The sequence below is a fragment of the Phoca vitulina genome, unplaced genomic scaffold (genome assembly GCF_004348235.1).
Source record: "Phoca vitulina isolate PV1807 unplaced genomic scaffold, GSC_HSeal_1.0 scaffold47, whole genome shotgun sequence".
NCBI lineage: Eukaryota > Metazoa > Chordata > Mammalia > Carnivora > Phocidae > Phoca > Phoca vitulina.
Window position 1 is genome coordinate 11,618,534 of NW_022589750.1, and position 26,629 is coordinate 11,645,162.

The 26,629-nt window shown below is 51.6% G+C and overlaps 1 protein-coding gene across 7 annotated transcripts in view; it reads left to right on the plus strand.

The window, feature by feature from the left end:
- PEMT (phosphatidylethanolamine N-methyltransferase) overlaps positions 1-26,629 on the plus strand; it is a 98,001-nt gene that overhangs the window by 895 nt on the left and 70,477 nt on the right. The window contains exons 1-2 of one of the 7 annotated variants that reach the window (XM_032432072.1): positions 9,994-10,032; positions 18,699-18,772. Coding sequence is in view for 1 of the 7 variants with exons in the window: in XM_032432073.1 (XP_032287964.1) it covers positions 19,413-19,475 (63 nt within the window). In the remaining 6 variants the exon portion in view is untranslated. The other 6 variants (XM_032432076.1, XM_032432079.1, XM_032432077.1 and 3 more) reach the window with 6 other exon arrangements.

Genomic DNA, 26,629 nt, shown 5'->3' on the forward strand with positions numbered 1-26,629 from the left:
CCCTTCCAGGAGCCCCAACAGGTCCCCACTTTGCAGAAGAAAAAAACTGAGGCTCAGGGAAGTGAAGTGACTTGCCTAAGGTTGCACAGCCAGCCAGGGGCAGAGCTGGGATTTGAGCCCCGGCCTGGGGGCTCTCCTGACCTGCACCATAAAGCTGCCAGAGGGGAGGTCCCGTCTGCACGGCTTCCCCTACAGATCCCCAATATGCAGCGTGCAGCCCGCGTGGCCCAGCATGGCAGCCCAGCCCTGGGAGGTTCTGTCTGTTGGTCCCAAGACTGAACAAAGCAGGGGTTCTCCCTGACCTGAGAAGAGGCAGGTCCTACGTGCGTGACTTGGGGAGCTTCCCACTGCCCCAGAGATCAAGGTGACATAGCACAGCTCATCAGTGGCAGGCCTGTGTAAGCCAGCTGGGTCTACCTCAGAGTTGACATTTCCCCGGCCAAGCTTTTCCTCTTAGAAAGAAAACACAGGATCTAGGGCAACTCCAGCAGCTATGTTTAAATGCCAGAGTTCATTTGACCTTCAGAAGCAGAGAAAACTGTCATGTTTCTCACAAACATTCCCATCTCTTCTCAAGGGAGCCCCGTTGTTTACAAACCCAGCAATTCCACAATGATCATGACTGCCAGGCAGCACTGTGCAGGTTGTGCACTAACTCTAGGGAGAATGCCAGTCTGTGTAAAAGTACCCTTTTGGTGTTGCACAGTGCCCAACCTGTGCAACAGTGCATGGTGGCCCTAAGCCTCCAAAAACATTTCCTCTAAGTAGACAGGTGAGTGGGTGCCCTGAAGCTTTGAGAGGGTAGGTGTGCTTACCTTCTTGTTGATATACATCCTATTGAGCAGGAGAAACTGACCAGTTCCACACAAGGGACCTGGAGGTGGATGGCTCACTGTCATCGATGAGCATTGTGCATGTCCTCAGCACAATATCTCACTTAGCTCCTCCTCCTCCCACTGTACTCTGATGTTCACATGCCAGACTTGGCTTGTGTTAAAAGTTTCCGCAGCAACCCTTCCCCTGTACGTGACTCTAAAATTCTTGAAGTGACTTTTGATTTACTCAGCCCCCGTGTCTTCCCGTCCCAGTCTCCGCTATCCCACTCTGCCACCACCATGGTCCCAGCTGCTCAGGCCCCGAACCCTGAGTCCTCCCTGAGTCCTCAGTGTCCCTCCCTGCCATGGTCCAGGTGCAGGAAGTCCCGTTGGCTCTGCCTCCAAGATGCACCTGGGTCCCCTCCTTTCTCACCAGCCTACCTCTTACCTCTCCGGGCCACCAGCATCCCTCACTTGATGGGGCCTCCAGCCTCCTTCTGGCCTCCCTGCCTCAACCATGCCCCACTACAGACCCTCCTTCTCCTGTGGCAACCAGAGGGGCCTCTAAGAAATTAAATCGAGAGACACCAGACACCAAAAGCCACCTACTGTGTGATTCTGCGTATGTGAAATGTCCAGCAGAGGCAAGTCTGCAGAGACAGAGCAAGTTGCTGGTTGCCAGGGGCTGGGGTGAGGGAGGATGCGGAGGGACCGCCCAGTGGCTTCAGTGTTTCCTTTTGGGGGTGGTGACAGCGTTGTGGAACCAGACAGAGGTAGCGATCGTATGACACCGGAAGTACCAAATGCCACTGCATCTGTATATCGAAAACGTAGCCACAGTAAATTTTATGGTATGTGGATTCTACCACAGTAAAACCAAAATTAAATCAGCCCACTGATTAAAACCCTCACCGGCTCCCAGACGCCCTCACAATAACCCCGAATTCCTGAATCCAGCATCCCCTGCCCCCCAGCGGGCTCCTCCTTTGCATATTCCCTGGCTCCTCCTCTGACCTGGGCGCGTGGCAGGTCCCTCCCCTCTCCTCACACCTCCTGGGGCTGCATCTTCCCCACCTCTGAGCCTGCACCCCCGTCTCCTCCTCACACTTGGACTTCCTGGGCCACAGTCTACACTTCCCTTTGCCCCACTTCCCAGTCCTGGGCCCTGTTTTATTCTGAGCTCTCAACGTCACTTTGAAAGGATCGTGTTATTTATAGCTTGACTTGCCAATTCTCTCTCTCCTGATAAGAGACTCATCCACGAGGGGCAGGGCCTTTCTTTGCATCTCTGGTGCTGACTCCTGAGTGCCGGGGACCGAGTTGTGGCCGTTGTGGGCCAGCTGATGGGAACATGCTAGCTGCGTGCGCGGCTCCCTCCCAGGGGCCTCCGGCCGGCGGGTCAGCCCTTGTCCTCCTGGGCGCCTGCCAGAGCCCCGCGGCTTCCTCTCTGCCCTTCCGAATCCTTTCTTCTTCAAATGATTCAGCCCTTTGGGGTGAGCAGTGTTGGTTTCGGCCTCGCTGCGTTCTGCTTCTGAAAATCCTCTGGGCTTCCTCGCCCCTCCCGGCCTATACCTGTGCCCTTGAACTTGTGACTTCCTCTGGCTTTGGGGTGGGGCTGTCCAGAGCACTGCAACCACACCCCCACTCGGCACAGGCCGACGGCTAGGTGGTGGGGAATGGAATGAGCCCCGGGACTTGTTCTGAAATGTCCCTGCCTGCGTACCCAGGATGGTTCCCAAGTTGAAGGTCAGGAACGTCTGTACCGTGTCAGCTGCTATGTCCGCCTCTAGATGCCCTCAAGACTGGACCCAAAGTCACCTTCTCAGTGATGGGACCTCCTTACTTAGCACTGCACCCCCACATCCCCCTCGTGCCTCATTTTTTTCCAGAGCCCTCCTCACCATCTGGTGCCCCGATGTTTTGGCCATTCATCTCTTCGGGGCGTGCCAGTCCCATGAAAGCAGGGACTCGGTGCCCCCCACAGCCTGGAGCCTGGGGCAGCGCCAGCTCAATCCATCCGTGAAGGGGGTGGAGGATTTCCCAGTCCGTCACTGCCTTGTCTGAATTGTTGGGGTGATGCTCAGAAACGGTCAGACAACAGCCAGCCCGCCATCCACCGGCTCGTCCAGGGCGCAGTCCTGGCTGGGCCTCGACTGCCTTGCCCCTTGCCCAGGTACCTGCTCTGGCTTCCCGCTTCCAGACCTCCCTCGGGAGGGGCTGCCCAAATGCAGAAGCTGGGTGCTCCCACTCCTCAGCTTAGCGCTGACCGGGGGCTTCTCAACCTCTGCACCATAGACACTTGGGGTGGATAATCCTTTATTGTGGGGGCTGTTCTGAGCCTTGTAGGGTGTTCGGCAGCATCCCTGACCGCAGCCAGCAGCAGCCCCCACCCCCCTTGTGACCACTAAAAATGTCTCCAGATGTTGCCAAACATCCCCTAGGGGGCAGAACCGCCCTCGCTCGAGGCATCACCTTTTCTCTTATGGATAATTTCAAGCAGATACAAAGCAGGGAGAACAGTGTGAAGACCCCCCCCCCAAGCCCCCGGAACCTGGAGGCTGTACAGTTATCAACCCCTGGTCAATCTTGTTTCCTCCCAGAACCTACCCAAAGCAAACCTCAGACATCATATTATTTCATTTGTAATTATTATTATTTTTTTTAAGATTTTATTTTATTATTTGACAGAGAGAGACACAGCGAGAGCAGGAACACAAGCAGGGGGAGTGGGGGAGGGAGAAGCAGGCTTCCCGCCGAGCAGGGAGCCCGATGCGGGGCTCGATGCGGGGCTCGATGCGGGGCTCGATCCCAGGACCCTGGGATCCTGACCTGAGCCGAAGGCAGACCCTTAACGGCTGAGCCACCCAGGCGCCCCCTTCATTCGTAATTATTTTAACATTTACCTCTAAAAGACAAAGGCTCGGAGCCCCTGGCTGCTTAAGTTGGTAGAGCATGTGACTCTTAATCTTGGAACTGTGAGTTTGAGCCCCATGTTGGGGGCAGACTTACTTAAAAAAAAAAAAAAATAGAAAAATAAAAGACAAAGATTCTGCTTTTATCAAAATGACTACATACACAGTTGCTGTTGTTGCTTGGTTTGTTTGGATTGGGGTCCAAATAAGGCCCGGCATTGTAATCAGTTGATATTGGTGTGTCTTTTTTTTTTTTTTTTTTTTTTTTAGAGAGAGGGGCAGTGGGGGGAATGAGGGGAGGCTGTCGAGTGAGAGGGAGGGAGAGAATCCCAAGCACGCTCCACGTTCAGCGGGACTTGATCTCATGACCCTGAGATCATAACCTGAGCGGAAATCAAGAGTCAGATGCTTAACGGACTGAGCCACCCAGGCGCCCCCGGGTGTGTCTCTTCTAATCTATGGGCTCCTCATCCATCTCTTTTTGATCCATTGCAATTTATTTGTTGGAGAAATTGATTAGTGTGGAGAATTGATTAGTGATAGTGTCTGTATGTTCTTCTGTCTCTAGTCTTTCCTGAAATCCGATGCTTGGGTCTAGCGCTTGGGCAGATTCAGGTTGGATTGTCTTGGGTGAGAATGATTCAGAGGTGATGCTGTGCTCTCCCATCAGAAGATGGGCAGTGTCTGGTTTTCCCGTCTGATGTTAGCGGCTGCCTGCTGTAATTCCTGGCTGCCCTGCGCCTGCCTCGGCCTGCCCCTGGCTTGTTGCAGGACCATGAGGCTGAGTTTGAGTTTGTGCTCCCTGCGTTGGTGGGAGGCAACAAAAACACAAGGGTGATCTGGGTGCCGTGAGATCAGAGAAGATGGGAGAGCTCGTCTGGGCTGGGTGTCATCAGGGGGCACCTCTCAGAGCCAGTGACATCTTCCAGGACAGCCCTCTTCGGACACGTGGTCCATGGCCATGGGGGCCCACAACAGAGGTGTGTTTAAATGCTTTTGTCTCCCCAAGGTGGTCAGCCTAGAGCTGCCACTTACCATATGGGAATGGTTTGGGAAGGTCCAAGGGAAGAGGAAGCCCCTGTGGGAGTCGGTAACACCCACAGAGGTGGGTGGGAACCAGCAAGTGAGGGCTCATAACACCGGCGACTGCGTGTTATGCTAAGCACTTTACATTGGTTATCTTATCACAACCACCCTGTGAGGATGGAAATGTTATTGACATTTAACAGATAAGCAAACTGAGGCTTAGAGTGATCAGTGATTTACTCTAGTCACATAGGAGGTAGAGGCGTAATTCAAACCCAGTTCTGGGTGATTCTAAAGGTGATGCTCGTTAAGATAGAAAATGAAATTGGCAGTTAGTAAGCGATAACTGACTGTAGTCCCGTAAACAGATTAGGGATTAATTTTCACATTATAGATGACTGGAGGTAGGGTTGAGGGCTGGCTTGGCAGTGCCACGAAATCATCAGAGACCCAGGGTCCACCATCCTCAGTTTATGGCTTCCATCTCCAAAGTCATCTCACGATCCAATATGGCTGCTGGAGCTCCAGCCATCTCATCTGTTTATAGGCAAGAAGAAGAAGAAAGGAAAAGGAGCAAAAAGACCTGGCTCCTAGTTTAATTGGCTCTTTAAAGAGGGTCTTTCTTAGTCCCACTCAAAGGCTTCCAGATCATTGGCCACTCCAACCACGAAGGAGGCTGGGAAATACAGTCTTTTAGTTGGGCCACATTGCGGTGCAAAGACCAGAGCTCCATGCGTGAGGAAGAGGAAGATTATGTTACAGACCACCCCCCAACTCATTGCCCCCCAGAGGAGCCATTTCCCATGCCTTCCAGTCTCTCCAGAGACGCGTGTATTCCAGGCCCTCTGATGGGAGTAACTTAAGGCTTTGAAAGTCAGTCAACCACTCTCTTCTGGACTGCTCTGCTGGGGGACCCAGGAACAGACAGGCACATCCTGGGCCGTGTGCTGCAGAATGAAGTGTTATCGTCTTATTGCTCACCCTTGGCTGTGACTGTGGTCTCCTAAGGGGACCTGATGTGTGTAGGACCTGCTGTCTTGTTAATCATGCCAGTAGCTCACGCTCTTTGGCATCAGGCTGACTGGTGGGTGGTTTAGAGTGTGTGTGCTGGTGTCAGAGAGACCTGGCTTTGACCCTTGGCTCCACTTTTTAGTGGTTGCGTGACCATGGGCAAATGCATAATTGTTCATGAATTTCCATCCCCTCACCTGTCAAATGGGCATCACAACCCACTTGCACACATGCATCCAGGGTTTCCTTTGTGCCTGCCCTTCTGAATGTTCCACACGCACTAATATATCGAGCTTTCCCAGTGAGCCTATGAGATAGGTACTACTATTATTCCCATTGTATAGATGCAGGAACTGAGGCACGAGGCGTTTAAGTACAGCTAGGGAATGACCCAGCTGGGAAAGAGAGCTGATCTGGCTGGAACTCACATTCTGGACAGTACTGCAGACAACTCTGTGAGCCTCAGTTTCCCTACGTGTAGAATAAAATGGGGGTGATAACAGTATTTCCTTGGGTTCACCCGAAGACCCAATAAGAGACCGATGTCTGTGATGTGCTCCATTTAGTACCCAGTGCATAGTAGGTGCTGGGCACATGTTGGCTGATACCACCTCGTTCCCGGTCCCCTGACTCCTCTCCTGGATTCCCACATTTGGCTAAACGTTGTCTGCCTGGCCCTTCATGGTTCCATTCCCTCCTCTGGCTACTTTTATTTCTATTTCCTTGGAATTCTAGATTCAATACGTGAGCCTCAGTGGTTCTTTGCGGCTTGCATGGAAAGACCAGGGCTTTGGGGAGATGAGACAGCTTCCCAGATGGGAGTAACTGGGAATGCTGTGTTTATTCTGCGGAAAGCACAGACCCAACTGCCTTTTCTGGGAGAGTGACCCGTGGGCTCTCCTTCCATCTCCTGGGGACAGAGTTGAGCTTTGCCAGAGTGACCCAGCTGGTCTCCTGCTGGGAGAGGCCATCTGGACGGGGTGTGGCGTTTCTGCCGAAGGCTTCCTGGGAGGAAGCACCGGGACAGAGCGGCAGGCAGGTATGGGGCAATAGGCAAAGGAGCCACGAACCCTCCTGCCATCTTATCTTCACAGAGCCTCAGGCCTGGAGAAGCCACAAAGCCCCGTCTTTTGTTCTACTGTGTCCCAGTGCCTTCCATGCAGTAGCTGCTCGGGCAATTGCACGAATGAAGGAGCTGACTCGGGAAGGGTGTCCCATACCAGCCCGGGAGGATCGGATTCTGGTCTGTGCAGGAAGGAGCCATTGCAGGGTTTTGAGCAGGGGAGTCACCTGCTGTTGGGGTGGAGGCTGCCCTACAAAGGGTGGAGGCAGGGAGGCCAGCTGTGGTGACTGTCCTGCTGGGAGCCGATGAGGCCCGAGCAGAGCTCTTTCAGAGGAACAATTAAGGTTGTTGATGACTGATTCCTTGCAGCAGGGAGGGAGAGCGGAGGGAGGAGTCCGGGTGGTGCAGGGAGGGCGGGCCTCGGGTCATGGACTAGGAATGGAGGGGGCTGGGGGCGAGGGGTCTGGAAGACCACCCCTCCCCTCCCGCCGTGAGGTGGGGAGGAGTTCAACAGGTGGAAGGAATCTGGAGACTGAAAGGGAAGTTTGAGAAATAGAAAATTAGGAGTCATTCATGTGTAGTGCCTGGAAGAAAAAATCACATAATTCTATTTTGCAGAAGCCGGCTGTAGCTATTTATGCATACACACGAGGCGGGGACCGCACTGGTGCTTAGAGAAAGAGCAGCTTTTGTCTGGAAAAACACTCTAAAAAGCTCTTGATTGGGTGAAAGGTCTTGGGCTTGCCTGGAAGCAAGCTCGCAGGGGAAGGAGTGCTCCATTTTCCCCAGAGATGGGGATTGGGGGTGCGTGAAAACGCTGGAGGGCTGGGGCAGGACCTTAGGACAGGGACAGGGGTTTCTTCGGGGGGCAGGGCTGACACCCTTGAGAAGCAGAGATGGCCATCATTCCATTTTAAATGAGTGTGTCATGACCCTTTATCTTAGAACTCAACAATAGAAAGGCAAATAACCCAAATAAAAATGGGCAAAGGATCTGAACAGACATTTCTCCAAAGGAGACAGATGGCCAATTGCACAGGGAAAGATGCTCAACATCACTAGCCATCAGGGAAATGCAAATCAAAACCACCATGAGACACCGCTTCACACCTATGAAGATGGCTAGTATCAAAAAGACAGGAAAGAACAAGTGTTGTTGAGGCTGTGGAGAAGTTGGAGCGCCCATGAGCTCCTGGTGGGAGTGTAAAATGGCGCAGCCACTGTGGAAAACAGTCTGGAAGTTTCTCAAAAGGCTAAGTATAGAGTTATCCTATGACTCAACAATTTCACTGCTAGAGAACATCCAAGAGAAATGAAAAATGAATCCATTAAAAAACAAAAACAATAGCAACCTGGCGGGCGACTGGCTGGCTCAGTCGGTAGAACATGTGACCTTTGATCGCAAGGTAGTGAGTTCAAGCCCCACATTGGGTGGGGAGCCTACTTAAAAAATACAAGTTTAGGGGCGCCTGGGTGGCTCAGTCTTTAAGTGTCTGCCTTCGGCTCAGGTCATGATCCCAGGGTCCTGGGATCGAGTCCCGCATCGGGCTCCCTGCTCAGCGGAGAGTCTGCTTCTCCCTCTCCCACTCCCCCTGCTTGTGTTCCCTCTCTCGCTGTGTCTCTCTCTGTCAAATAAATAAATAAAATCGTTAAAAAAATATATATATATATATAAGTTTAAAAAGAAAAGCCCAACCTGTACACGAAATGTCCACAGCAGCATTATTCACAACAGCCAAAATATGCAAACAATCCAAGTATCCATCAACAGACGAACGGATGGACCAAATGGGCTACGACCAGACGATGAAATATTACTCAGTCATAGAAAGGCACGAGGTACTGATACGTGCTACAACGTGGATGGACCCCGAAAACATTATGCTAAGTGAAAGAAGCCAGACACAAAAGGTCACACTAACTGCATGATTCTTCCAGAAGACGCAAATCCATAGAGACAGAAAGTAGGTTAGCAGTGGCCAGGGGCTGGGATGGCAGGGTGCAGAGCGACACCTAATGGGTATAGGGGTTCTCTGTGGGGTGATGGAGATGTCCTGGAATTAGATCATGATGACGGTCACACGGCATCGTGAATGTGACTAAAAACCACTGAGCGGTACACTTTAAAATGGTTAAAATAGCTCTTTGGGGAAGACTCGGTGGCAGCTGTAGGGGAGGTGGGGTTGTCTTCCCCTGCCGCCCTGCTGAGGAACGAGGAACCAGTCAGTCAGGAGGCCACACCGCTGCCATTGCTTCTTAAGATACCTGAAGGACAGTCGTGGGACCCGAGGTGGTGGGTCACTGAATTAGAATGACTCTAAGCAGCCGCAAAGGAAAATCTTTGGAGAAGGTATGTGCTGACTTGATCAGAGGCTCCAAGGCAAAGAATCGCAACGTGAAGAGACCAGTTCGGATGCCTACTGAGACTGTGAGAATCACTGCAAGAAAAACTCCCAGTGCTGAAGGTTCTAAGACTTGAGATCTTTGCCGGAAGAGGACCCACAAGGGACTCATGGATTGGCACCGTCCTTCTGCGGTTGCTCAGCAGATGACCACCCTCCATAGTGAACCAGCGGTCAAGGTCGACATCATCATCACAGATGCTTCAAGCGACCTTTCTCATACGTTGATTACCGATTGTTAAAAAATAAAAGAAGATAAGATGGTTAAAATAATGCAATTTATCTCAATACAATTTTTTTTAAAGTAGGCTCCATGTCCAACGTGGGGCTCAAGCTCACGACCCTGAGATCAAGAGTTGCATGCTCTACCGATTGAGCCAGCCAGGCGTCCCCCCCCCCCCAATTTTCTTAAGTATCTGGGAACTCTGTGTACTCTCTGCTCATTTTACCTAGAAAGCTAAAGTACTCTAAAGTGTATTAATTAGCAAAACAAAACACAAAAAACATGGAGCGGCCATGAGGAGATGAAATCCATGACCCTGGGTCCCCTGGTGCCAACTGCAAGCTCCTCGGCATTGGGACTCCTTCCTGTGATTTCACTATTGTCGCTGCCAGCCTGCACATCCCTGGCCCGTCCACAGTTCATCTCTTCCTCTTTCTGAATGACTGAGCTTCCCGTAGGTCAGCAGACACCGCCCACAGAGAGCCGGTCAAAGGGCTTGTTGCCTTTGACCCTCATGACAAGCCCATGAGGAACTGGGGACTCAAGGAGGTTGGGACATTTGCCCAGGATGCATTCGTGGGTAAGTGGCAGAGCCGGGATGGGACCTCAGGTGTGTCTGGTCCCAGTGTGCGCAGGAGAGTGGTGTCGCTGTGGGGTCCCAGGCAACCTCCGTCAGCAATGCTCTGAGTCTGGAGACAACACACCCACGGCCCTGGAAACGCAGACGCACGCTCACACATACTGCCACATGGACATATACATCCCCCTACACAGATCACACATACACACACCCACTGGCGCCCAAACACAGGCAAACACACAGAGACACACTCCCCGCTACACACTGAAACAGTCACACCCATTCACACACACACTGTAAACTAGGCACACACACTCACATGGATGCTGAAGCATGCTTGCACACACCTGGAAACACACAACACTCAGAAACACAGACCCAGACACTAACACTCACACTCCCATGAGGGACTGGGCTCTGTAGCTAGCCTGTAATTTCAAAGTGCTGGTTATTGAAGCCCTGGGCTGAAGGAGGGGGAAACAGGCTGGCTCTGAGTTTTCCATGGCCCGTGGGTCACTTTGACCTGGCCGGGCCTCACCAGCAGGCACTTAGCCATCTGGTCCCTGAGCAGCCTGCTCCAGATGCTCACTGGGGGAGTACGGGTCAGGGAGGGGGCAACTCGGGGACCAGGGCAGAGTGCTCCTGGGGGCTACTCCCCTTCACCTAGGGCCAACTCTCCTTCCAATTCATTAACCTCAGACTGTCCAAGCCCTTGAGGGTGGAGGTTAGGGCTCCCTACTGGATCCCGATGGTCACTGCTAATGGTAACAGTAGCCGCAGTGATGAGAGTATAATAATAACGAACACTGACTAAATAGTTTCTATGCCCTAGGCACTGTGCGGAGAGCATTATCACCTCTGATCCTCACAACAAGCCTATAAGATCAGTACCAGTACGGTGCCATTATACTGATGAGGAAGCAAAGGCCTGCAGATGCCTCTAGGACCTGCCCACCCTGGTCCTCGAACCCAGATTGTATCAGTCAGCTCTCGCTATGATAATGCTGCATAACAAACCACCCCAGACTCAGGGGCTTATAGCAGGTGTTTATGCTCACGTACAGGCCTGTGGGGTGAGGGTAGATTGGCCGGTCTAGTCTGAACTTGGCTGGTGGCTCTGCTTCAGTCTGCCGTCAGCGGGGCCGAACTGAGTTCAGGTCTCCCCCATGTGTGTTGGTTCTGGGACCCAGGCTAAAGGGGCAGCAGTTACCCAGGATGTGTCCTTCTCAGGGTAGGTCACCAGAGCACAAGAAGTCGAAGCAAACCACACCAGCACATTTGGACATGTTTTGGGGGTGTTTTGGGTTGGGGATGTATTTCAAGGTGAGGGTCAGGGACACCCACACCACAAAACATGGTCCCACTCAAATGCTGAGCGTCCTTACCAGGAAAGGTAACAGGTTCTAGCCCTGGCAATTCCCGTTGCAGATGGAGAGGCCGAGGCCCGGGGAGGGATGGAAGCTAGACCAGGAGGTGGCCGTGGGGTCCTCTATAAACACAGCTGGGATGCCAGGACACAAGGACTCGAGGACCGGGCAGCAGGGCCCACTGGCCAGGGGCTGGGAGGACAGCTCACCCTGCTCTCCCCTTGGGCACCGCGGAAGCCGGCTGCACCTGAGCTGCCTTCTCGAGCTGGGCTATAAAGCCCCAGGTTTATGAAAGCAAGAACAACCTGCCAGAAGGCAATGACAGACCAGTAATTCAGAAGAAAGAACACAGCTGAACCCCGCATACCCCTGAGGAGGAGAGATCTGACGCTCGCGGGGATCAAAGCTCCCGCACCAGGACGGACAGCAGGACCTCACATCATACTCCGGAGGAGGATGCAGCATTTTGATGACGTTCCGGCCCCTTGAGGCACAGCCTGCAGGGGGTGGGAGGCGATCGTGGGTGACAAAACCTACTTGAGGGCAGGCTGTAAAATCCCCTGTGCTCTCCGCAAATGTCAATGCTGTGAAAGACAGAGTAAGGAAAAACTTCCTGATTTAGGTCATTGTTTGAGGTTTTGGAGGAAAACATCTTAGTTCTTAGGAAATATCCCCTGAAGTATTTACGGGCGAAGAGTCTGCAACTTACTTTCACATAGTCGATAAAAAAAAAAAAATTACAGGGGCGCCTGGGTGGCTCAGTTGGTTAAGCATCTGCTTTCGGCTCAGGTCATGATCCCGGGGTCCTGGGATCGAGCCCCGCATCGGGCTCTTTGCTCCTCTCCCTGCCCCTGCTCTCTCGCTCTCTTGCTCTCTTGCTCTCTCTCAAATAAAGAAATAAAATCTTTAAAAAAAATAATTACCTATAAACAGATAAAGCAAACACTGGGAAATGGTCATCGGTAAACCTAAGTGGAGGATATATGGGTTTATTGTACAATGCGTGTAAGTTTTTGGTGGGTTGGAAAATTCTGCAGGTAAAAAAAGTTTTTAATCACGTAAAACTGACAACAGCCTGATTCATTTCATTAAGTAAGTTCAAGAGACGGCTGAGTCAGGCTCATGAGTCTTCTTGAAAGAAGGCACAGGAAGTGCATTGGTAAATAGGGCAAATAAAACACTATTCCTATCAAAAAGGAAAGCACACAGGAAGATGTCCAACATCACAAATAACAGGGTGGGGGAGATGCCAAATTAAATAAAGTATAATTATTCAACTATTAAATTAATGTTAACCCTGTTTGGAATAATCATACTCCAGGTTGACGAGTCAGGGAAATGGAAACTTCACCCTTCTGCAGAGGCAAGAACCCTTGTTGATTTATTTTTTATTGACGTGTAGCTGACACACAGTGTCACATTAGTTTCGGAGATACAACACAGCGATTGGACAAGTGTGTACATTGTGCTGTGCTCACCCCAAGTGTAGCTATGGTCGGTCACCCCATAGCGCTATGATAATAACCTTGAGTATATGCCCCATGCTGTGGCTTTCATCCCCGTGACTTATTCACTCCAGGGCTGGAAGCCTGGTCCTCCTTCTCCCCTTCACCCCATTTGCCTCATCACCCGCCCTTCTCCTCCCCGCCTCTGGCAACTATCAATTTGCTCTCTGTCTTTATGAATCTGTTTCTGTTTCCGGTTTTTGTTGGTTTGTTCCTCAGTTTTGTTTTTTAGATTCCACCTGTGAGTGAAATCATGTGGTACTTGCCTTTCTTTGTCTCACTCAGTTCACTTAGCACAATGCCTTCTAGGTCCATCCTTGTCATTCTCTGCAGTGCGGAGGCAGAAACCTTCAGGGAGCAGTGTGGCTGTCTGGATCCTTTGCCTCTGGGCTCTATCCTAAGGAGATGATCCTACACGAGACTCCACACATTAAGGTGACCCACGTTCCACAAGAGGCAGTGTCTTTGCTGGGAACTTCAATCCTTAGTTCTGCGTGGGGAGAGGCAGAGGGAGAAGCAGACTCCCCGCTGAGCAGGGAGCGCGACGCGGGACTCGATCCTGGGAGCCTGGGATCATGACCTGAGCTGAAGGCAGACACTTAACCAACTGAGCCACCCAGGTGTCCCCAGTCCTTAGTTCTGATTGCTTCCGGCCCTTGCTTCCCTGCCTCCTTCCTGGGCATAGCCCTGCTGCGCAGTTTTCACGGTATGGTAAAGAGCTGCTGAGACTTTGGTCACCTCTGAGCGTCTGGGGCAGGGACTGCTTGGTACTGCTTGGCTGGCATCCCTGTTAGCCCCTGCGGCACTCAGCGGGCTCAAGGCGCCGCCCCCACCCCACCAGTGTGGGAAATGGGAAACGCCATATTCTCCTGGAGTCCGGACACGCGCCACTCCCCGGCCACTGTGGCTTGACCAGGGTTGGTCACCTGACCTAGTCTAGCCAGGTGTAGTGCTCACACCCTCAGCTGCCCTTGTTGGTCCGTGGATAGACACCTGGCCCATGTGGAGCCAACTGGATCTCATCTCTGGGAGTTATTTATTATTATTATTATTATTATTATTATTTTTTAGATTTTATTTTTAAGCAATCTCTACACCCACCGTGGGGCTTGAATTTACAACCCGGAGATCAAGTCACACACTCCACCGACTGAGCCAGCCAGGCGCCCCTCATCTCTGGGGTTTCAAAAACAAATGTATTGTCTCATTTCCAAACATTGGGAGACGTTTTAGCCATCTTCTTGCTGGCTAGCTTAATCCCAGTGTTTAGAAGGATAAACTATGTGATCTCAATCCCTTGAAATCTTTTGAGATTTGCTTTATGCCCCAGCATATGGTCGATTTTGGCAAATGTCGTCTGTGACCTTGGAAAGAATGTATGTTCTGCACTTTCTGGGAGGAGGGTTCTGAGAAGATCGTGGTAGAGATTTGGTTCATCATGTCGTTCAAATCTGTGGCCCTACAGGGTTTTTCATACCTTTTCCCTCAGTTACCAAGATAAACATTTTAACCCCCACGAGATATCTTTATTCTTATAAACATCTGATGCTCATTGGGATTTAACTTTTCCAGCGCTTTTCATTCCTTCCTGTGTTCCTGGGCTTCTGACTGGGGTCATTTTCCTCTTACCTGCTGGTGATGAATTCTCTCAGCCTTTGTTTGTCTGAAAATATTGTTACTTTGTTTCCAGTTTTGAGGGATAACTTCCCTGGGCTAAAATTCAGTCTTGGCCTCCCTTCACTCATCGATTCCTTTGGTAAATTCGATTAGTGCCTGGCACAGGCACAGCAAGAAGATGGCTAAACGCCAGAGATGCAATGGTGGCCAAAAGGAAACGCCCTTGCTCTTCAAGAAGAGAAGGGAAGAGTGTGTCGGACAAGGAACCAGAGGTGCAAAGGCCCTGTGGCTGGAAGCAATTGAGACGAGGTCAGTGTGGCTGGAGAACAGAGGGTAAGAGCTGGAATGGCGGGCTGCACCTGGGCCATACGGGACCTCGTGGGGCCATGGTGAGGAAGAATGCTTTGCCTTCATCCTTATAGGAGTAGTCAGGCTTCTTAGAGAAGATGAAGCTTACCTGGACCTTGAAGGATGGATGTGATGAAAAGAAGCAGAGAATGGAGCAGAAACATGATGTGTTTTGAACATTGAATATTTGAATAAGTGCTGAGCCTGCGCTGGGCCACTTTTATATCATTTCCCCCATCCTAGGGAAGCGGGATTGCATAGTGGTAAAAGGCCATGTGTGACTTTGGGCTGGCCGGCTTGAAGCGCATCACATACTCAGCTGTCTGACTACGGCCGGTCCCTTCCGCACAAGTCAGTTCCCTCACCTGGGAAACCAGAATAACACTTCCCACCTCACAGGGCACTTTGAGGGCTTATAAAGGGAACCGGTGCCGAGAGCTGAGCCTACAGCTTTGCAAGAGCCCAAATAGCTTAGCGCTTTGTTTCTATGGGTAGAATTTTCTCTTCTGCTGAGTGACGGAGAGGGTAAGTCACTTGCCCCAGACCCCCAGCCAGGGAGTGGTGGGGTGGAGACTTCACGGCTCACGGGTTGCTTTGATTTCCTGTTCAAGGGTCCTGTCCCCCTCCCCTTTCCTTAGGCAGGGTCACTGAGGCCCAGAGAGGTGGTTTGCCCATGGATACCCCAAATTTGGGAGTGGTAGAACAATTCATTCATTCATTCATTCATTCCTTATCGAGTGCCTGCTTTATGTCAGGCGTGATCCAGGTACCACAGAAAGAGTTGTGTATAAAGGGATAAAAAAAAACCCATCCTCAAGCTCACATTCTACCCTGGGGAGACTGACACCACACTGCATGAATAAATAAGCTAAATCAATTTGTTAGATAACTCTAAGGGCTGTGGAGGGGAATAAAGGGTTGAGGGGATGGAGAGTGGGGGTGGGGGAGGTTGACGTGTTCCACAGGGCAGAAAGCTGATACTGGACCCGAAGGAGGTGAGGGAGGGAGCTGTGAGGACTTCGGAGGGAAGCGCATTCCAGGCAGAAGGCACAGCCTGCGCAAAGGCCCTGAGGTGAGGGTGTTCCGGGAACAGCAAAGAGGCCAGCAGGAAGGCAGCGGTTGGCTGCTCTGTGCACTGCGGAGGGGTCAGGGAGGTTGGCCAGTCCCCACTCCTTGCTGGAGTTGCTGGGGCCTTAAATGGCTGGATTCAGGTGAGTCTATTGCTGAGCCCTCTTCCCAGCAATGGCGGGGGTGGGGGTGGGTGGGGGAGGCTCCTTCCTGAGTCTGGGGAGCAAGAGAGGGTTTACTCATGATCCACAGCACTGCCCTGCCCCAGCTCCCTCCCTGGCTCCTGCTGAACCTGCTTCTCTCCCATTCCTGGACCCTCCTTGGGCCAAGTGGGGGCAGTGGGGCCTGAATATAGGAGGGAGGCGCTGGGCATTGGGCTGCAACCCCTCCTTACCCTCCTGGTTTTAAAAAACTCCTGATAATGGGTGTGACCTGCAGTGCAGGCTTCCCAGCCTCCCCCTGCACACTGCACCCCCTCCGCCCGCCAAGCCCAAGCTGTCTCCTCATGCTGGCTTCTCACTCCCTCTCTTCCCAGGAACTCAGTGGACCCCTGAGCTGGACTGGCCCTAGACCCCAGCGTACCCATGAGTGTTATGACTGTGACCGTAACTGCTGAGTCTCAATTATATACAAGAGAGGGAGACAAACATTGATTGGGAACCCACTGGGTGCTGGGCACGTTTGCATATCAGTAACTCTAATCCTTATTTCAGCCTTGCTCAAGAGCTATTATTATACCTATTTTATGAACAGTAAATGGATTCAGAGTAGGGAAAGGTTTAGGTTTTACCCAAAGGTACCCAATAAGCAGATGCTAATTTTTGTATTAAAGGCCCATTTTAGTGATTGCTGGGAGCCAGGTAGCCAGATCCAATATCTGTGGAGGCTGGGGGAGAGGAGGCGGAAGGCAATGAAGAAATGGCTTTTAGTTTTGATCCCTTCATGTCAAACTCCTGGCCAGAGAGGTCATTGGGAAATGTTTGCCCTGGAGCCACCTGGGAGATAGTCTGCGATAATGGCTTCCCATTATCTGAAGAATAATCAAGGGGAAAAGAGAGATAACCCCGAGGGTAGAAAGGAGCTCTATTTGTTAAAAGTTCAGGAAGGGTGGCTTTGGGTCTGTTTCATGAATAAAACACCCTGTCCAAGACTGGAACAGGCTACCTCCAGAAGTGGTGAGCCTCCCATCACTTGAGGCATGTAAACAGAAGTGACTTGTCTACTTGCTAGGGATGCTGCAAAAGGAATATCCTGGTGTGAGAGGTTGGCCTGGATGATTTCTGCAAGCTCTCAGATCTGGGAGTTTTCAAAAGGCCCTGGCAGAGAATTCTGACCCAAACTATCTTGGGCAGGAGGCTTTTGATCTGAACCAGTCCCACCACACTTGAAGCTGCAGTCTGGCTTCTCCATGTCTGGGTGTTTTCACAGAAAGGGGCAGGGGGTGGATTCGGGCTGGAGGAGTGGATTCCTCTAGTTGCATCAGCTCTGGTGTGACCTCTGACGTTTACCTTTCTTTGTTCCCAGATACACCAAACACACACAAACTCATTTTTCTGGCTTAAAAAACAATGGGAGCAGCCAGGTAGGTCAGGAGAAAACTGGGGCTTCGGGAAGGTAGACATGGGGTGGGGGTAGGGGGGAGTGCCCTTTGGAGCACTCTGCCTTGGCGGGTTCCCCAGCATTGACCCGGGGGTCCGGCAGGCCTTGCCTGGACACCCTGGGGAGGGGAGCACGCCTGCCTCTTGGCGACTGTAGGCAAACCAGCTTTTGAGCACCTATTGTGTACTCAGCCCCGTTGTGGCCAGCGGTAATTAACTTCCTGTGGGTCAGATCATGTGTACTGAGTTTTACCGATGTGTATTTCCCTTTTACTTTTTTTTTTTAAGGTTTTATTTATTTGACAGAGAGAGAGAGAGAGAGAGCACAAGCAGGGAGAGCAGCAGGGGAGAGGGAGAAGCAGAGTCCCCGCTGAGCAGGGAGATCAATGCGGGGCTCTGTCTGATCCCAGGACCTGAGCTGAAGGCAGATACTTAACCAACTGAGCCACCCAGGCGCCCCTTCCCTTTTACATTTGAGGACACTGAAATTTGCCCGTAGTTATAGACCTAGTGCGTGCTCCAAAGCCAGTGTCCTTCCTGTCCTCCCTGTCTGGTTGGTGGGCCTGCCCCACGCTAGGGATGTTGTAAAGGTTGGGGCTATGTGTAAAGCGGTCAGCGCAGGGACAGCACACAGTGGCTGCTCAGCAGATGCTCAAGACGGTAGGTGCTCAGGGCTAAGCGCGAGAGAAGCGAGAAGCAGGCCACCTGAATCAGGAAGCAGCTGGCTTGGCAAAAGTCCCGCTTGGGCTCACAGCTGGCTGGGAGACTGCGAAAATCTGGGACTCTGTTTCCCTATATATTAACACCTGGCTGCAAAAGGGGCTCCCTTGGACCTGACCATCTAAAATCCCACCTGCTTTCCTAAACTCCTTCCCTCCCACTCTGCCTCCTCCGCCACTACTCCACAGATCATCAGCCTTTTCTGGATTCCTGAAGTACCCCTAATTCTGCCCTGTCTCCTGGCCTTTGCACATATGGTCTCTCTTCGGAATTGTCCTGCCCCTACACTTCACCTGTCTTGCACCTTCTCCTGTGTTCGGGCCTCCAGCAAGAGATCCTAAGGCACTTTGGCTTATTAGCATCAGACGTCGCCCCCAGTTGCTTTCCATCACAGTACTTCTCCAGGTTATAATCCTTTATTCATGTTTTGTCTCTTCTGTTAGGAGACAGTGAGGGCAGGGACCTGTGTTGTTCCCCACTCTACCCGCAGCACACAGACGAGTTCAGCAAGTACCCGGTGAGTGAACCAGAGAATGAATGAACAAAGGAGTGGAGGAGGTGTCTCTGGCCGAGCCAAAGAATAGGGAGGCCGTGGGGGCGGGGGCCCAGGGTCCCGAGGAGTAGCCTCTGCAGGAGGCTACAGGGTGTGCTCGGCCTGCACCGCCTCTGGGCAAAAGCAAATCTCGGAGGGGGGCGGGGGACCCCGAGCCCGGGCCAAAGTCCAAGTCCGCAGGGGGCTGCGCAGGAAGCTACTTATACCCAGGACCCGCAGCCGCCGGCTCGGAGCCCCACCGCCAGCCAAGGACAGGGAGGCCAGGTCAGTTGGCGGGCCGGGTGCGGGAGCCGGGGACCCAAGGGTCTAGGGGAGAGCCGCCCCGGAACTGGCGGTCACCGCAGCGTACGACCCCGGGGCTACTAGGTCTCGGCTCCTCGAGATGCCGTCGCGAGCTCCAGGGCAGTGGCGCCTCGCGGGGACGGGGAACTACATTTCCCAGAAGGCTGAGAGAACTTGGGGTCACAGGGAAAGCGCCCCGGGCGGCACAGCTTCCCGGTACGACAGGGTGACTTTGGGGGGTGAGTGGGCGGCCGCGAGGTCCCGGCGGAGGCCCCCTAGAGGTGGCCCGGCTGAGGGGATGTGACGGCGGGGAGCAGAGCCGATGAGCAGCTCTGGGGCGGGGCCCGACTGCTGCGGAGGCCTCGGCAATGTTGACTTTAGGCAGGTACGGACCGGGCGGCGCGGCTGGGGAAGCAGAGAGACGGCTCGCGGGGCCGGGTGGGTCCTGCGGCCCGCAGTCGGGGCTGCCGCCGCGGCCGCCAACGCCCAGTGGGCGGGGCCCCTGTTGCCAGGCAACGGGGGGCGGGGCGTGGTGGGGGCGGGGCTGCGCGTTCGAGGGCGTGGCGAGCGCGTGTGCGCGTGTAAGAGAGGGATTGTGTGTGTCGGAGAAAGAGTTCCTGAGTGTGTGTGTGTATGTGTGTGCGCCTCTGGGATTGTGTGGTCAGAGTTGCTCCGAGAGTGTGTGTTCTGTCTGAGTGGGAGTGTGTCCTACTGGAACGGGGCGTGGAGGCGTGTGAAGCAGGCCGAGCAGGTGTGTTCGGGAGTGTGCGTGGTGGCAGCATGTGGATGCGTGGGAACTGGGAGGCCCCCCTGCCGCACTTCCGTCCCCCTCCCCGGGCTTGAGGTCAGCTCTGCGGAGGAGGCGAGAGAAAGGTTTGCGCCCTCCCCCTGGCCTGAGCTGGCCGCAGAACATCGCCTCCTTCCCGGGTGGATGGGTGGAAAGAGTTGACAACCTGTAAGCATTGTGCCAGGGCGGGGTGGGACGGGCCTGCTGGCTGGAGAACCCGGCTGCCTGGGGCGGCAGCCCCTTTACAAAGTCATAGGCCAGAGAGTTTTGTCTTTTCCTGGTGTCTCTCCCCAGGCTCCCCCTTCCAATGGCTGCTCCTCTCCTGCATTCTCCCTTCTGTCAGAGCTTCCTTTTTTTCCACCTTTCCACCTTTTTCATCAGTCAGCCACTCTTTGTGGAGCCTGGGAGCTCCATCTCTGCCTGGGGCAGCCTTTCTTTAATCTAGAGCATTTTCCCCCTTTATGCATTTACTAATAACAGCCAGTCTTTGAGACAATAAGCCTGGGAGCATAGAACATTCTCTGAAGGGGAAAAAACTGGCCAATGTTTTAGAGAGTAGTTGGTGGAGAGGTGGTATTGAAATCCCTGTATCTGTGAGGAGGTGGCCCGCGATCTGAGACCCAGTGATAAGCTCTGGTCAGCAGGGACAGGGCAAAGGCCTTAAATGGGGGAGTATTTGTCCAAGGAACAAAGAGAAGGCTAGCATCTGACCCTGGAGAGTGCAGGATGAGTTGACATTGGTAAGTGGGAAGCAGAAGAGAGGAAGAACAGCCTCCCTCATGAGGATGATGGTATCCCATGGAATCCTTAGAATCTTAAACTGCAAATGACCATTAGAGAATCTCTGGGCCCATGTGGTCAGTGGTGGGACTTTTCCTGTTTTCTACCAGAGCAAATCTCAGATGAAAGGGCACTTGCAATGACAAGGGCGCCCTCGGCATTGCCTGGCTTAGGGGGTGGATGCTTCCTGGAGGCATGACTCTGTGGGGAAGGGTAGGTCACCATTAACTTGAGGTGGGACGTCTTTGAGCCAGAGGCCACAATGCAAGGGGGGCAGTGGGTCCAGCACAGGCCCAGTGGAGTGTTAGGGTGCTGCCGGGTCATCTGAGCAAGGCCCATTTTTCTAGACCTGGCAGCAGGAGTAAGAATCAGCCATGGGGAGGGGAAGGTTAACTGGGTGTGTGTGGGATGGGCTTTTCTGCTCTGTCCCTTACTCCAGAGTTTGATGGGGCTATGGAGTTGGAGAGAACTGGGAGCACTTCTGGGGACAGGTCAGGGTGACCCTAGTTGACTGAGATTCAGTTTTTTCCACTGCTGCCTTTGTTGGCACAGCTAAGCTTCCTGTTGCCAAAGGATTATTTCTTAACAACAACAACAACAACACAACATTATTGCGTATTTGTCTTGTGGTCGTTCTCCTCCTTCTTCAATCAAAATCTCTGCTTTTAAAAGAAGCCCGTCAGGGGCGCCTGGGTGGCTCAGTCGTTAAGCGTCTGCCTTCGGCTCAGGTCATGATCTCAGGGTCCTGGGATCGAGCCCCACATCGAGCCCCACATCGAGCCCCACATCGGGCTGCCTGCTCTGCGGGAAGCCTGCTTCTCCCTCTCCCGCTCCCCCTGCTTGTGTTCCTTCTTTCGCTGTGCCTCTCTCTGTCAAATAAATAAAATCTTTAAAAAAAATAAAATAAAAGAAGCCCATCACTCCCTGGCCCAAGTGAGCACCAAGGTTTCTTTTTACCCCACGGGCATCTGAGCTGCAGGATCTCAGCCTGTAAGTCCAGCACCATCCGATAGGAATGCAATGTGTCCCATTTATCATTTAAACTTCTCTAGTAGCCGCATTTTAAAAAGTAAAAAGAAATCGGTGACATTACTTTTTTTTTTTTTTAAGATTTATTTATTTGTTCCAGAGAGCGAGCAAGCACAGGAGCGGGGGACAGGGGTAGAGGGAGAGAGAATCTCCAGCAGACTCCCCGCTGAGCGCGGAGCCCCACTCGGGGCTCGATCCCATGACCTTGAGATCAGGACCTGAGCTGAAACCAAGAGTCAGACGCTCAACTGACTGCCACCCAGGTGCCCTGGCATTACTTTAAAGACTGTATTCCGAACAGTGCAGCCCTTTGGTACAATGCCCTTAACGGGCTATTTTCTGTGTCTGTTCCAGCTGATATGGAATTTTGGTTTTGTTTTTAATTAAAAAAAAAAATCACCCTTTGGGTTGAGGAGTGTACCTGCTATGGCCTCGCTGACAATGGCCCTTTGTAGCCCTTTGCCCTCCGCACTGTGGGATTCCAGAGCTTTGCTCCTCGGCCTCCTAGCAGCATGAAGCAAGCTGGCTGGTGTGTGGATGGCAGCAGGGACTGCCAGTTCGCTGACCACAGGCAGGGGTGCCTCCAGGACTCAGAAGATGGCTCCAGTGGGGCCTAGGGGTGCTGGCTTCTTGGAGAACCCAGTCTGCCAGGGCATAGTCCTGTGGGCCCCTTTCATGCCCTTTTCATACGGACTCACCTGCTGTCATGAGCAGATGGGTGGTTTCACTTAGTGTAGGTGTCAAGAGGCGCCCTTCCGTTTCTTGATCTGTAAATCGGTAAATTGGGGAGAGTAAATGGGGCTTATAAGGGAGACCAGGATGAGATAAGGGTGTAGAGGAGCTTTACAAGTTGTCAAGGGTAGCCCACCAAAGCCTCTGTGTTCAGGAAGCTTCGAGGCCATGATGGGGGACAGGCCTCTTGAGTTTTTGTGCTGCGGGAGCCTGACTAAACCCTTGGAGGCAGAATCCCGGTGGCAGATGCAGGAAGTCTTGACTGCCTTGTGGGGGAAGATGTTTGCCTGCTATACAAATTGTTTTGAAAAATCTTTGGATGGTATTACTTTGTTAGAATAAGTATCAGTCCATTTGATTGGACGACTGATTTTGGGAAGTTCTCAAGGACCTAATTTTTATCATCAGTATTTTGGGTCAGAGTCAAGGCAGCAGGGTAGGGGCTTTCCTCTGCCCCTCATTGTAACCTTGGGCAAGTCACTGAACCTCCTAGAACCTCAGTTTCTTCTGCTTCTGTTGAGACAATCACGTGGCTTTTCCTTATTTGGCTGTTAATGTGGTGAATTACATTGATGTTTTGATTATTGAACCAGCCTTGCATTCCTGGGACGACGCAGGCTCCTGAAGTGGTATCCTTTGTATATGTTGCTAGATTTGCTTTGCTTTTGTTGCTGTTGAAGATTTGGGTGGCTGTGCTCATGAGGAATAGGGTTTGTAGTTTTCTTGTCATGTCCTTTTCTGGTTTTGGTATTAAGGTAATGCTGGCCTTTTTGTGTGAATTACAAAGCCGTCTCTCCTATTCTGTATTCTAGGAGAGACTGTGTGGAATTGGAGTCATTTCTTCCTTAAATGTTGGTAGAGTTCATCCAGTGAAATCTTCAGGGCCTGGGGCTTTCTGTTCTGGAAGATTTTTAACTGTGAATTCATTTTTTAAAAATAGATATAGGACTATATGTTGAAGGAATTTTGTTAGCTTATGTCTTTCCATGATTGGACCATCTCATCTGAGTTGTTGGCTTGGGGTCATAAGCCCCTTTATTACCCCTGTAATGTTTGTGAGGTCAGTGGGGAGATACTGGCAATTTGTATCTTCTTTTTCCCTTGGTCAGTATGAGTAGAGGTTTATCTATTTTATTTTATTCCCAAAGAACATGTTTTGGATTTGGTTTTTCTCTCCGCTCTGTTGTTCTGTTTTCAGTTTGATTGATTTTGCTTTTATTTTTTCCTTCTGCTTGCTTTGGTTTTAATTTACTTCTCTTTCCCTAATTTCTTTCTTTCTTTTTTTTTTAAAGATTTTATTTATTTATTTGACAGAGAGAAACACAGCGAGAGAGGGAACACAAGCAGGGGGAGTGGGAGAGGGAGAAGCAGGCTCTCCGCCGAGCAGGGAGCCTGATGTGGGGCTCCATCCCAGGACCCTGGGATCATGACCTGAGCCAAAGCAGATGCTTAACGACTGAGCCACCCAGGTGCCTCTCTTTCCCTAATTTCTTAAGGGCGAAGCTTATATTACTGTTTTGAGCCTTTTCTTCTTCATTAATATAGCTCTTACCTCTTAGTCCTGCATCCCACAATGTCTGATATGTTGTATTTTCATTTTCATTCAGTTCAAGATATGTTAAAATTTCCCTCCAGACTTCCCCTTTGACCCATGGATCATTTGGAAGTATGTTCTTTAACAGGTATCTTTCTGTTATTGATGTCTAGTTTAATTCTCTTATGATTTGAGAACATACTTTCATGCTTTCTGATTCTTTTAAATTTAAGATTTGTATGGGGCACCTGGGTGGCTCAGCCGGTTGAGCGTCCGACTTTTGATCTCAGCTCAGGTCTGGATCTCAGGTCTTGGTCTCAGGGTTGTCAGTTCAGGCCCCCATTGGGCTGCACGCTGGGTGTGGAGCCTACTTAAAAAAAAAAAAAAAAAGGTTTGTTTTATGGTCCGGATTGTGGTCTGTCTTGGTGGATATGTGCGCCTGGGAAGAATGTGTCATTTGCTGTTATTGTGGGATGTTCTATAAACGTCAGTTAGGCCAAGTGGTTGGTGGTGTTGTTCAGGTCATCTCCGTTCTTACTGATTTTCTGCCTACCTACTCTGTCAGTTCTGAGAGACGAGTGTGGAGGTCCCCAGCTGTCGTCGTGGATTTGTCTGTTTCACCTTTTAGTTCTGCCGGGTTTTTCTTCATGTGTTGGCCTCAGTTTTTTATTTTTATTTATTTATTTATTTTTTAATTTATTTTTTGACAGAGAGACAGTGAGAGAGGGAACACAAGCAGGGGGAGTGGGAGAGGGAGAAGCAGGCTTCCCGCTGAGCAGGGAGCCCGATGTGGGGCTCGATGTGGGGCTCGATGTGGGGCTCGATCCCAGAGCCCTGGGATCATGACCTGAGCCGAAGGCAGACGCTTAACAACTGAGCCACCCAGGCGCCCTGGCCTCAGTTTTTTAATTTGAAAGATGGGCATGCCCCACGGCGTTGTTGTGTGGACTGAATAACACAGTAGTCCTAGCTAACATTTATCGAACGTTGCTAGGTGCCAGACACTGTGCTAAGTGCTTTCCTTGCATGATCTCATTTAATCCACCTGACAATCCCGTGAAGGAGATGCCACTATCATTCTAAGCCTTGGGAGACTTGCCCAAGCTTGTACGGGGTTTGTCAAGCCCGACCAGGCTGGGGTGTGCCGTGTCTCAGGACTGCGTTCTGCCCTGTCTCATTAAAGCCAGGGCTTGATGTCCAGTAACTTCCCAGGGAAGGTCAGCTGGCTTATTGTTATTGCTTTTAATATATAACATGTAATTAAATAAATGTACTCAGTAGCATCACCCTAGTGGGGTGTTCTCGAGGGTGAGTGTAAAGAAAAGGGGTCTGCAGCTCACCATCACACAGAGGAGGTGAGAGAGGGGACCCAAGGCGGAAGAGATGAGGGCCTTGAGAAGCACGGGACCTGCCTGTGGATGCCTCTCCCAGGAAAGGGGCTCACTCTGGCCCCGCTGATTAGGATGCACAAGCTGCCAGAGGCTTTTTGCACCTGGCCCAGGACGTGCTAGTTGAGTGAAGAGTGAATGAACGTCTTCTGCTTTCCTGAAAGGAGTTCTAGATTTGGGGAATTAGAGCAGCTACTGGCCATTTCTTTTTATTGTGAGACGTAGGAATGCTTCAAAGCAATGTTTTTCCAGATTTGTCTGTGGCTGACCACCATCACGCTGTGACATTCCCACAACCCTCCCGTCTTGAGATGGTTTCTTTTTTTTTTTTTTTTGCCTTGTTTGTTTTTTTTAAATTTTTTTAATTTTAATTTTAATTTTTTTAAGTTTTTATTTTGTTTTATTTTTAAAATTTTTTTATTGTTATGTTAATCCCCATACATTACATCATTAGTTTTAGATATAGTGTTCCATGATTCATTGTTTGTGCATAACACCCAGTGCTCCATGCAGAACGTGCCCTCCTCAATACCCATCACCAGGCTAACCCATCCTCCCATCCTTGAGATGGTTTCGATGGCTTGCATGCCCTCAGGTTCCAGCATGGGGGCTACAGTCCTTGGATTAGTGTCCTCTGCCTTTCCCTTAGGCTGCATGTATTCCCAGAGCGCCCCTCTAGAAAGAGGTGAGATGCCTGTCCGCGCCAGTTGGCTTTAAGCAAACAGAGGGAGGGGGCAGAAGAGCCTCAGGCCTGGAAGCACCCTCTGCACTTGTACTTTCATGCCTGTTCTCCCCTCCGTCCAGAATGTCACCTGGGGGGCGGGGGGGTGGTGCAGTCTCATCACCCCTGCTTCATCAAAAGGAAACCCTGGGCTGAGACTGGTCATGGAAGGCCTGCCTGTGGTCCTCCCGGGAAGGTGGGAGTGATCCGACCCCAGCTCAGATTGTGAGCTGCCCAGAGACCTTCTTCTGAGCCAGATGCCCCCCCCACCCCCACTCCCATGCAGAGTAGAAAAAATGAGGTTGGGGACCTGCCTTAGCCTAAAACTCTGAGGAAAAAGACTCTGGCACGTTCATTCTTGTGTCCATGTCCTGTGTCAGACACCGAGCTCTACCTAAAAGTCGCTCAATCAATATTGCCTGAATCAGCTGAGAACGCCAAGGGCACTTGGGGGTTCCCTGGGAAAGGCAGAAGAGGCTGTGGGTCCAAAGACATATTTTGCAGTGATGGAGGGTGGTGCTGGAGGACCCCAGCCCCTCTGGCCCCCACCTGGTTCCTCCTGCCCTTT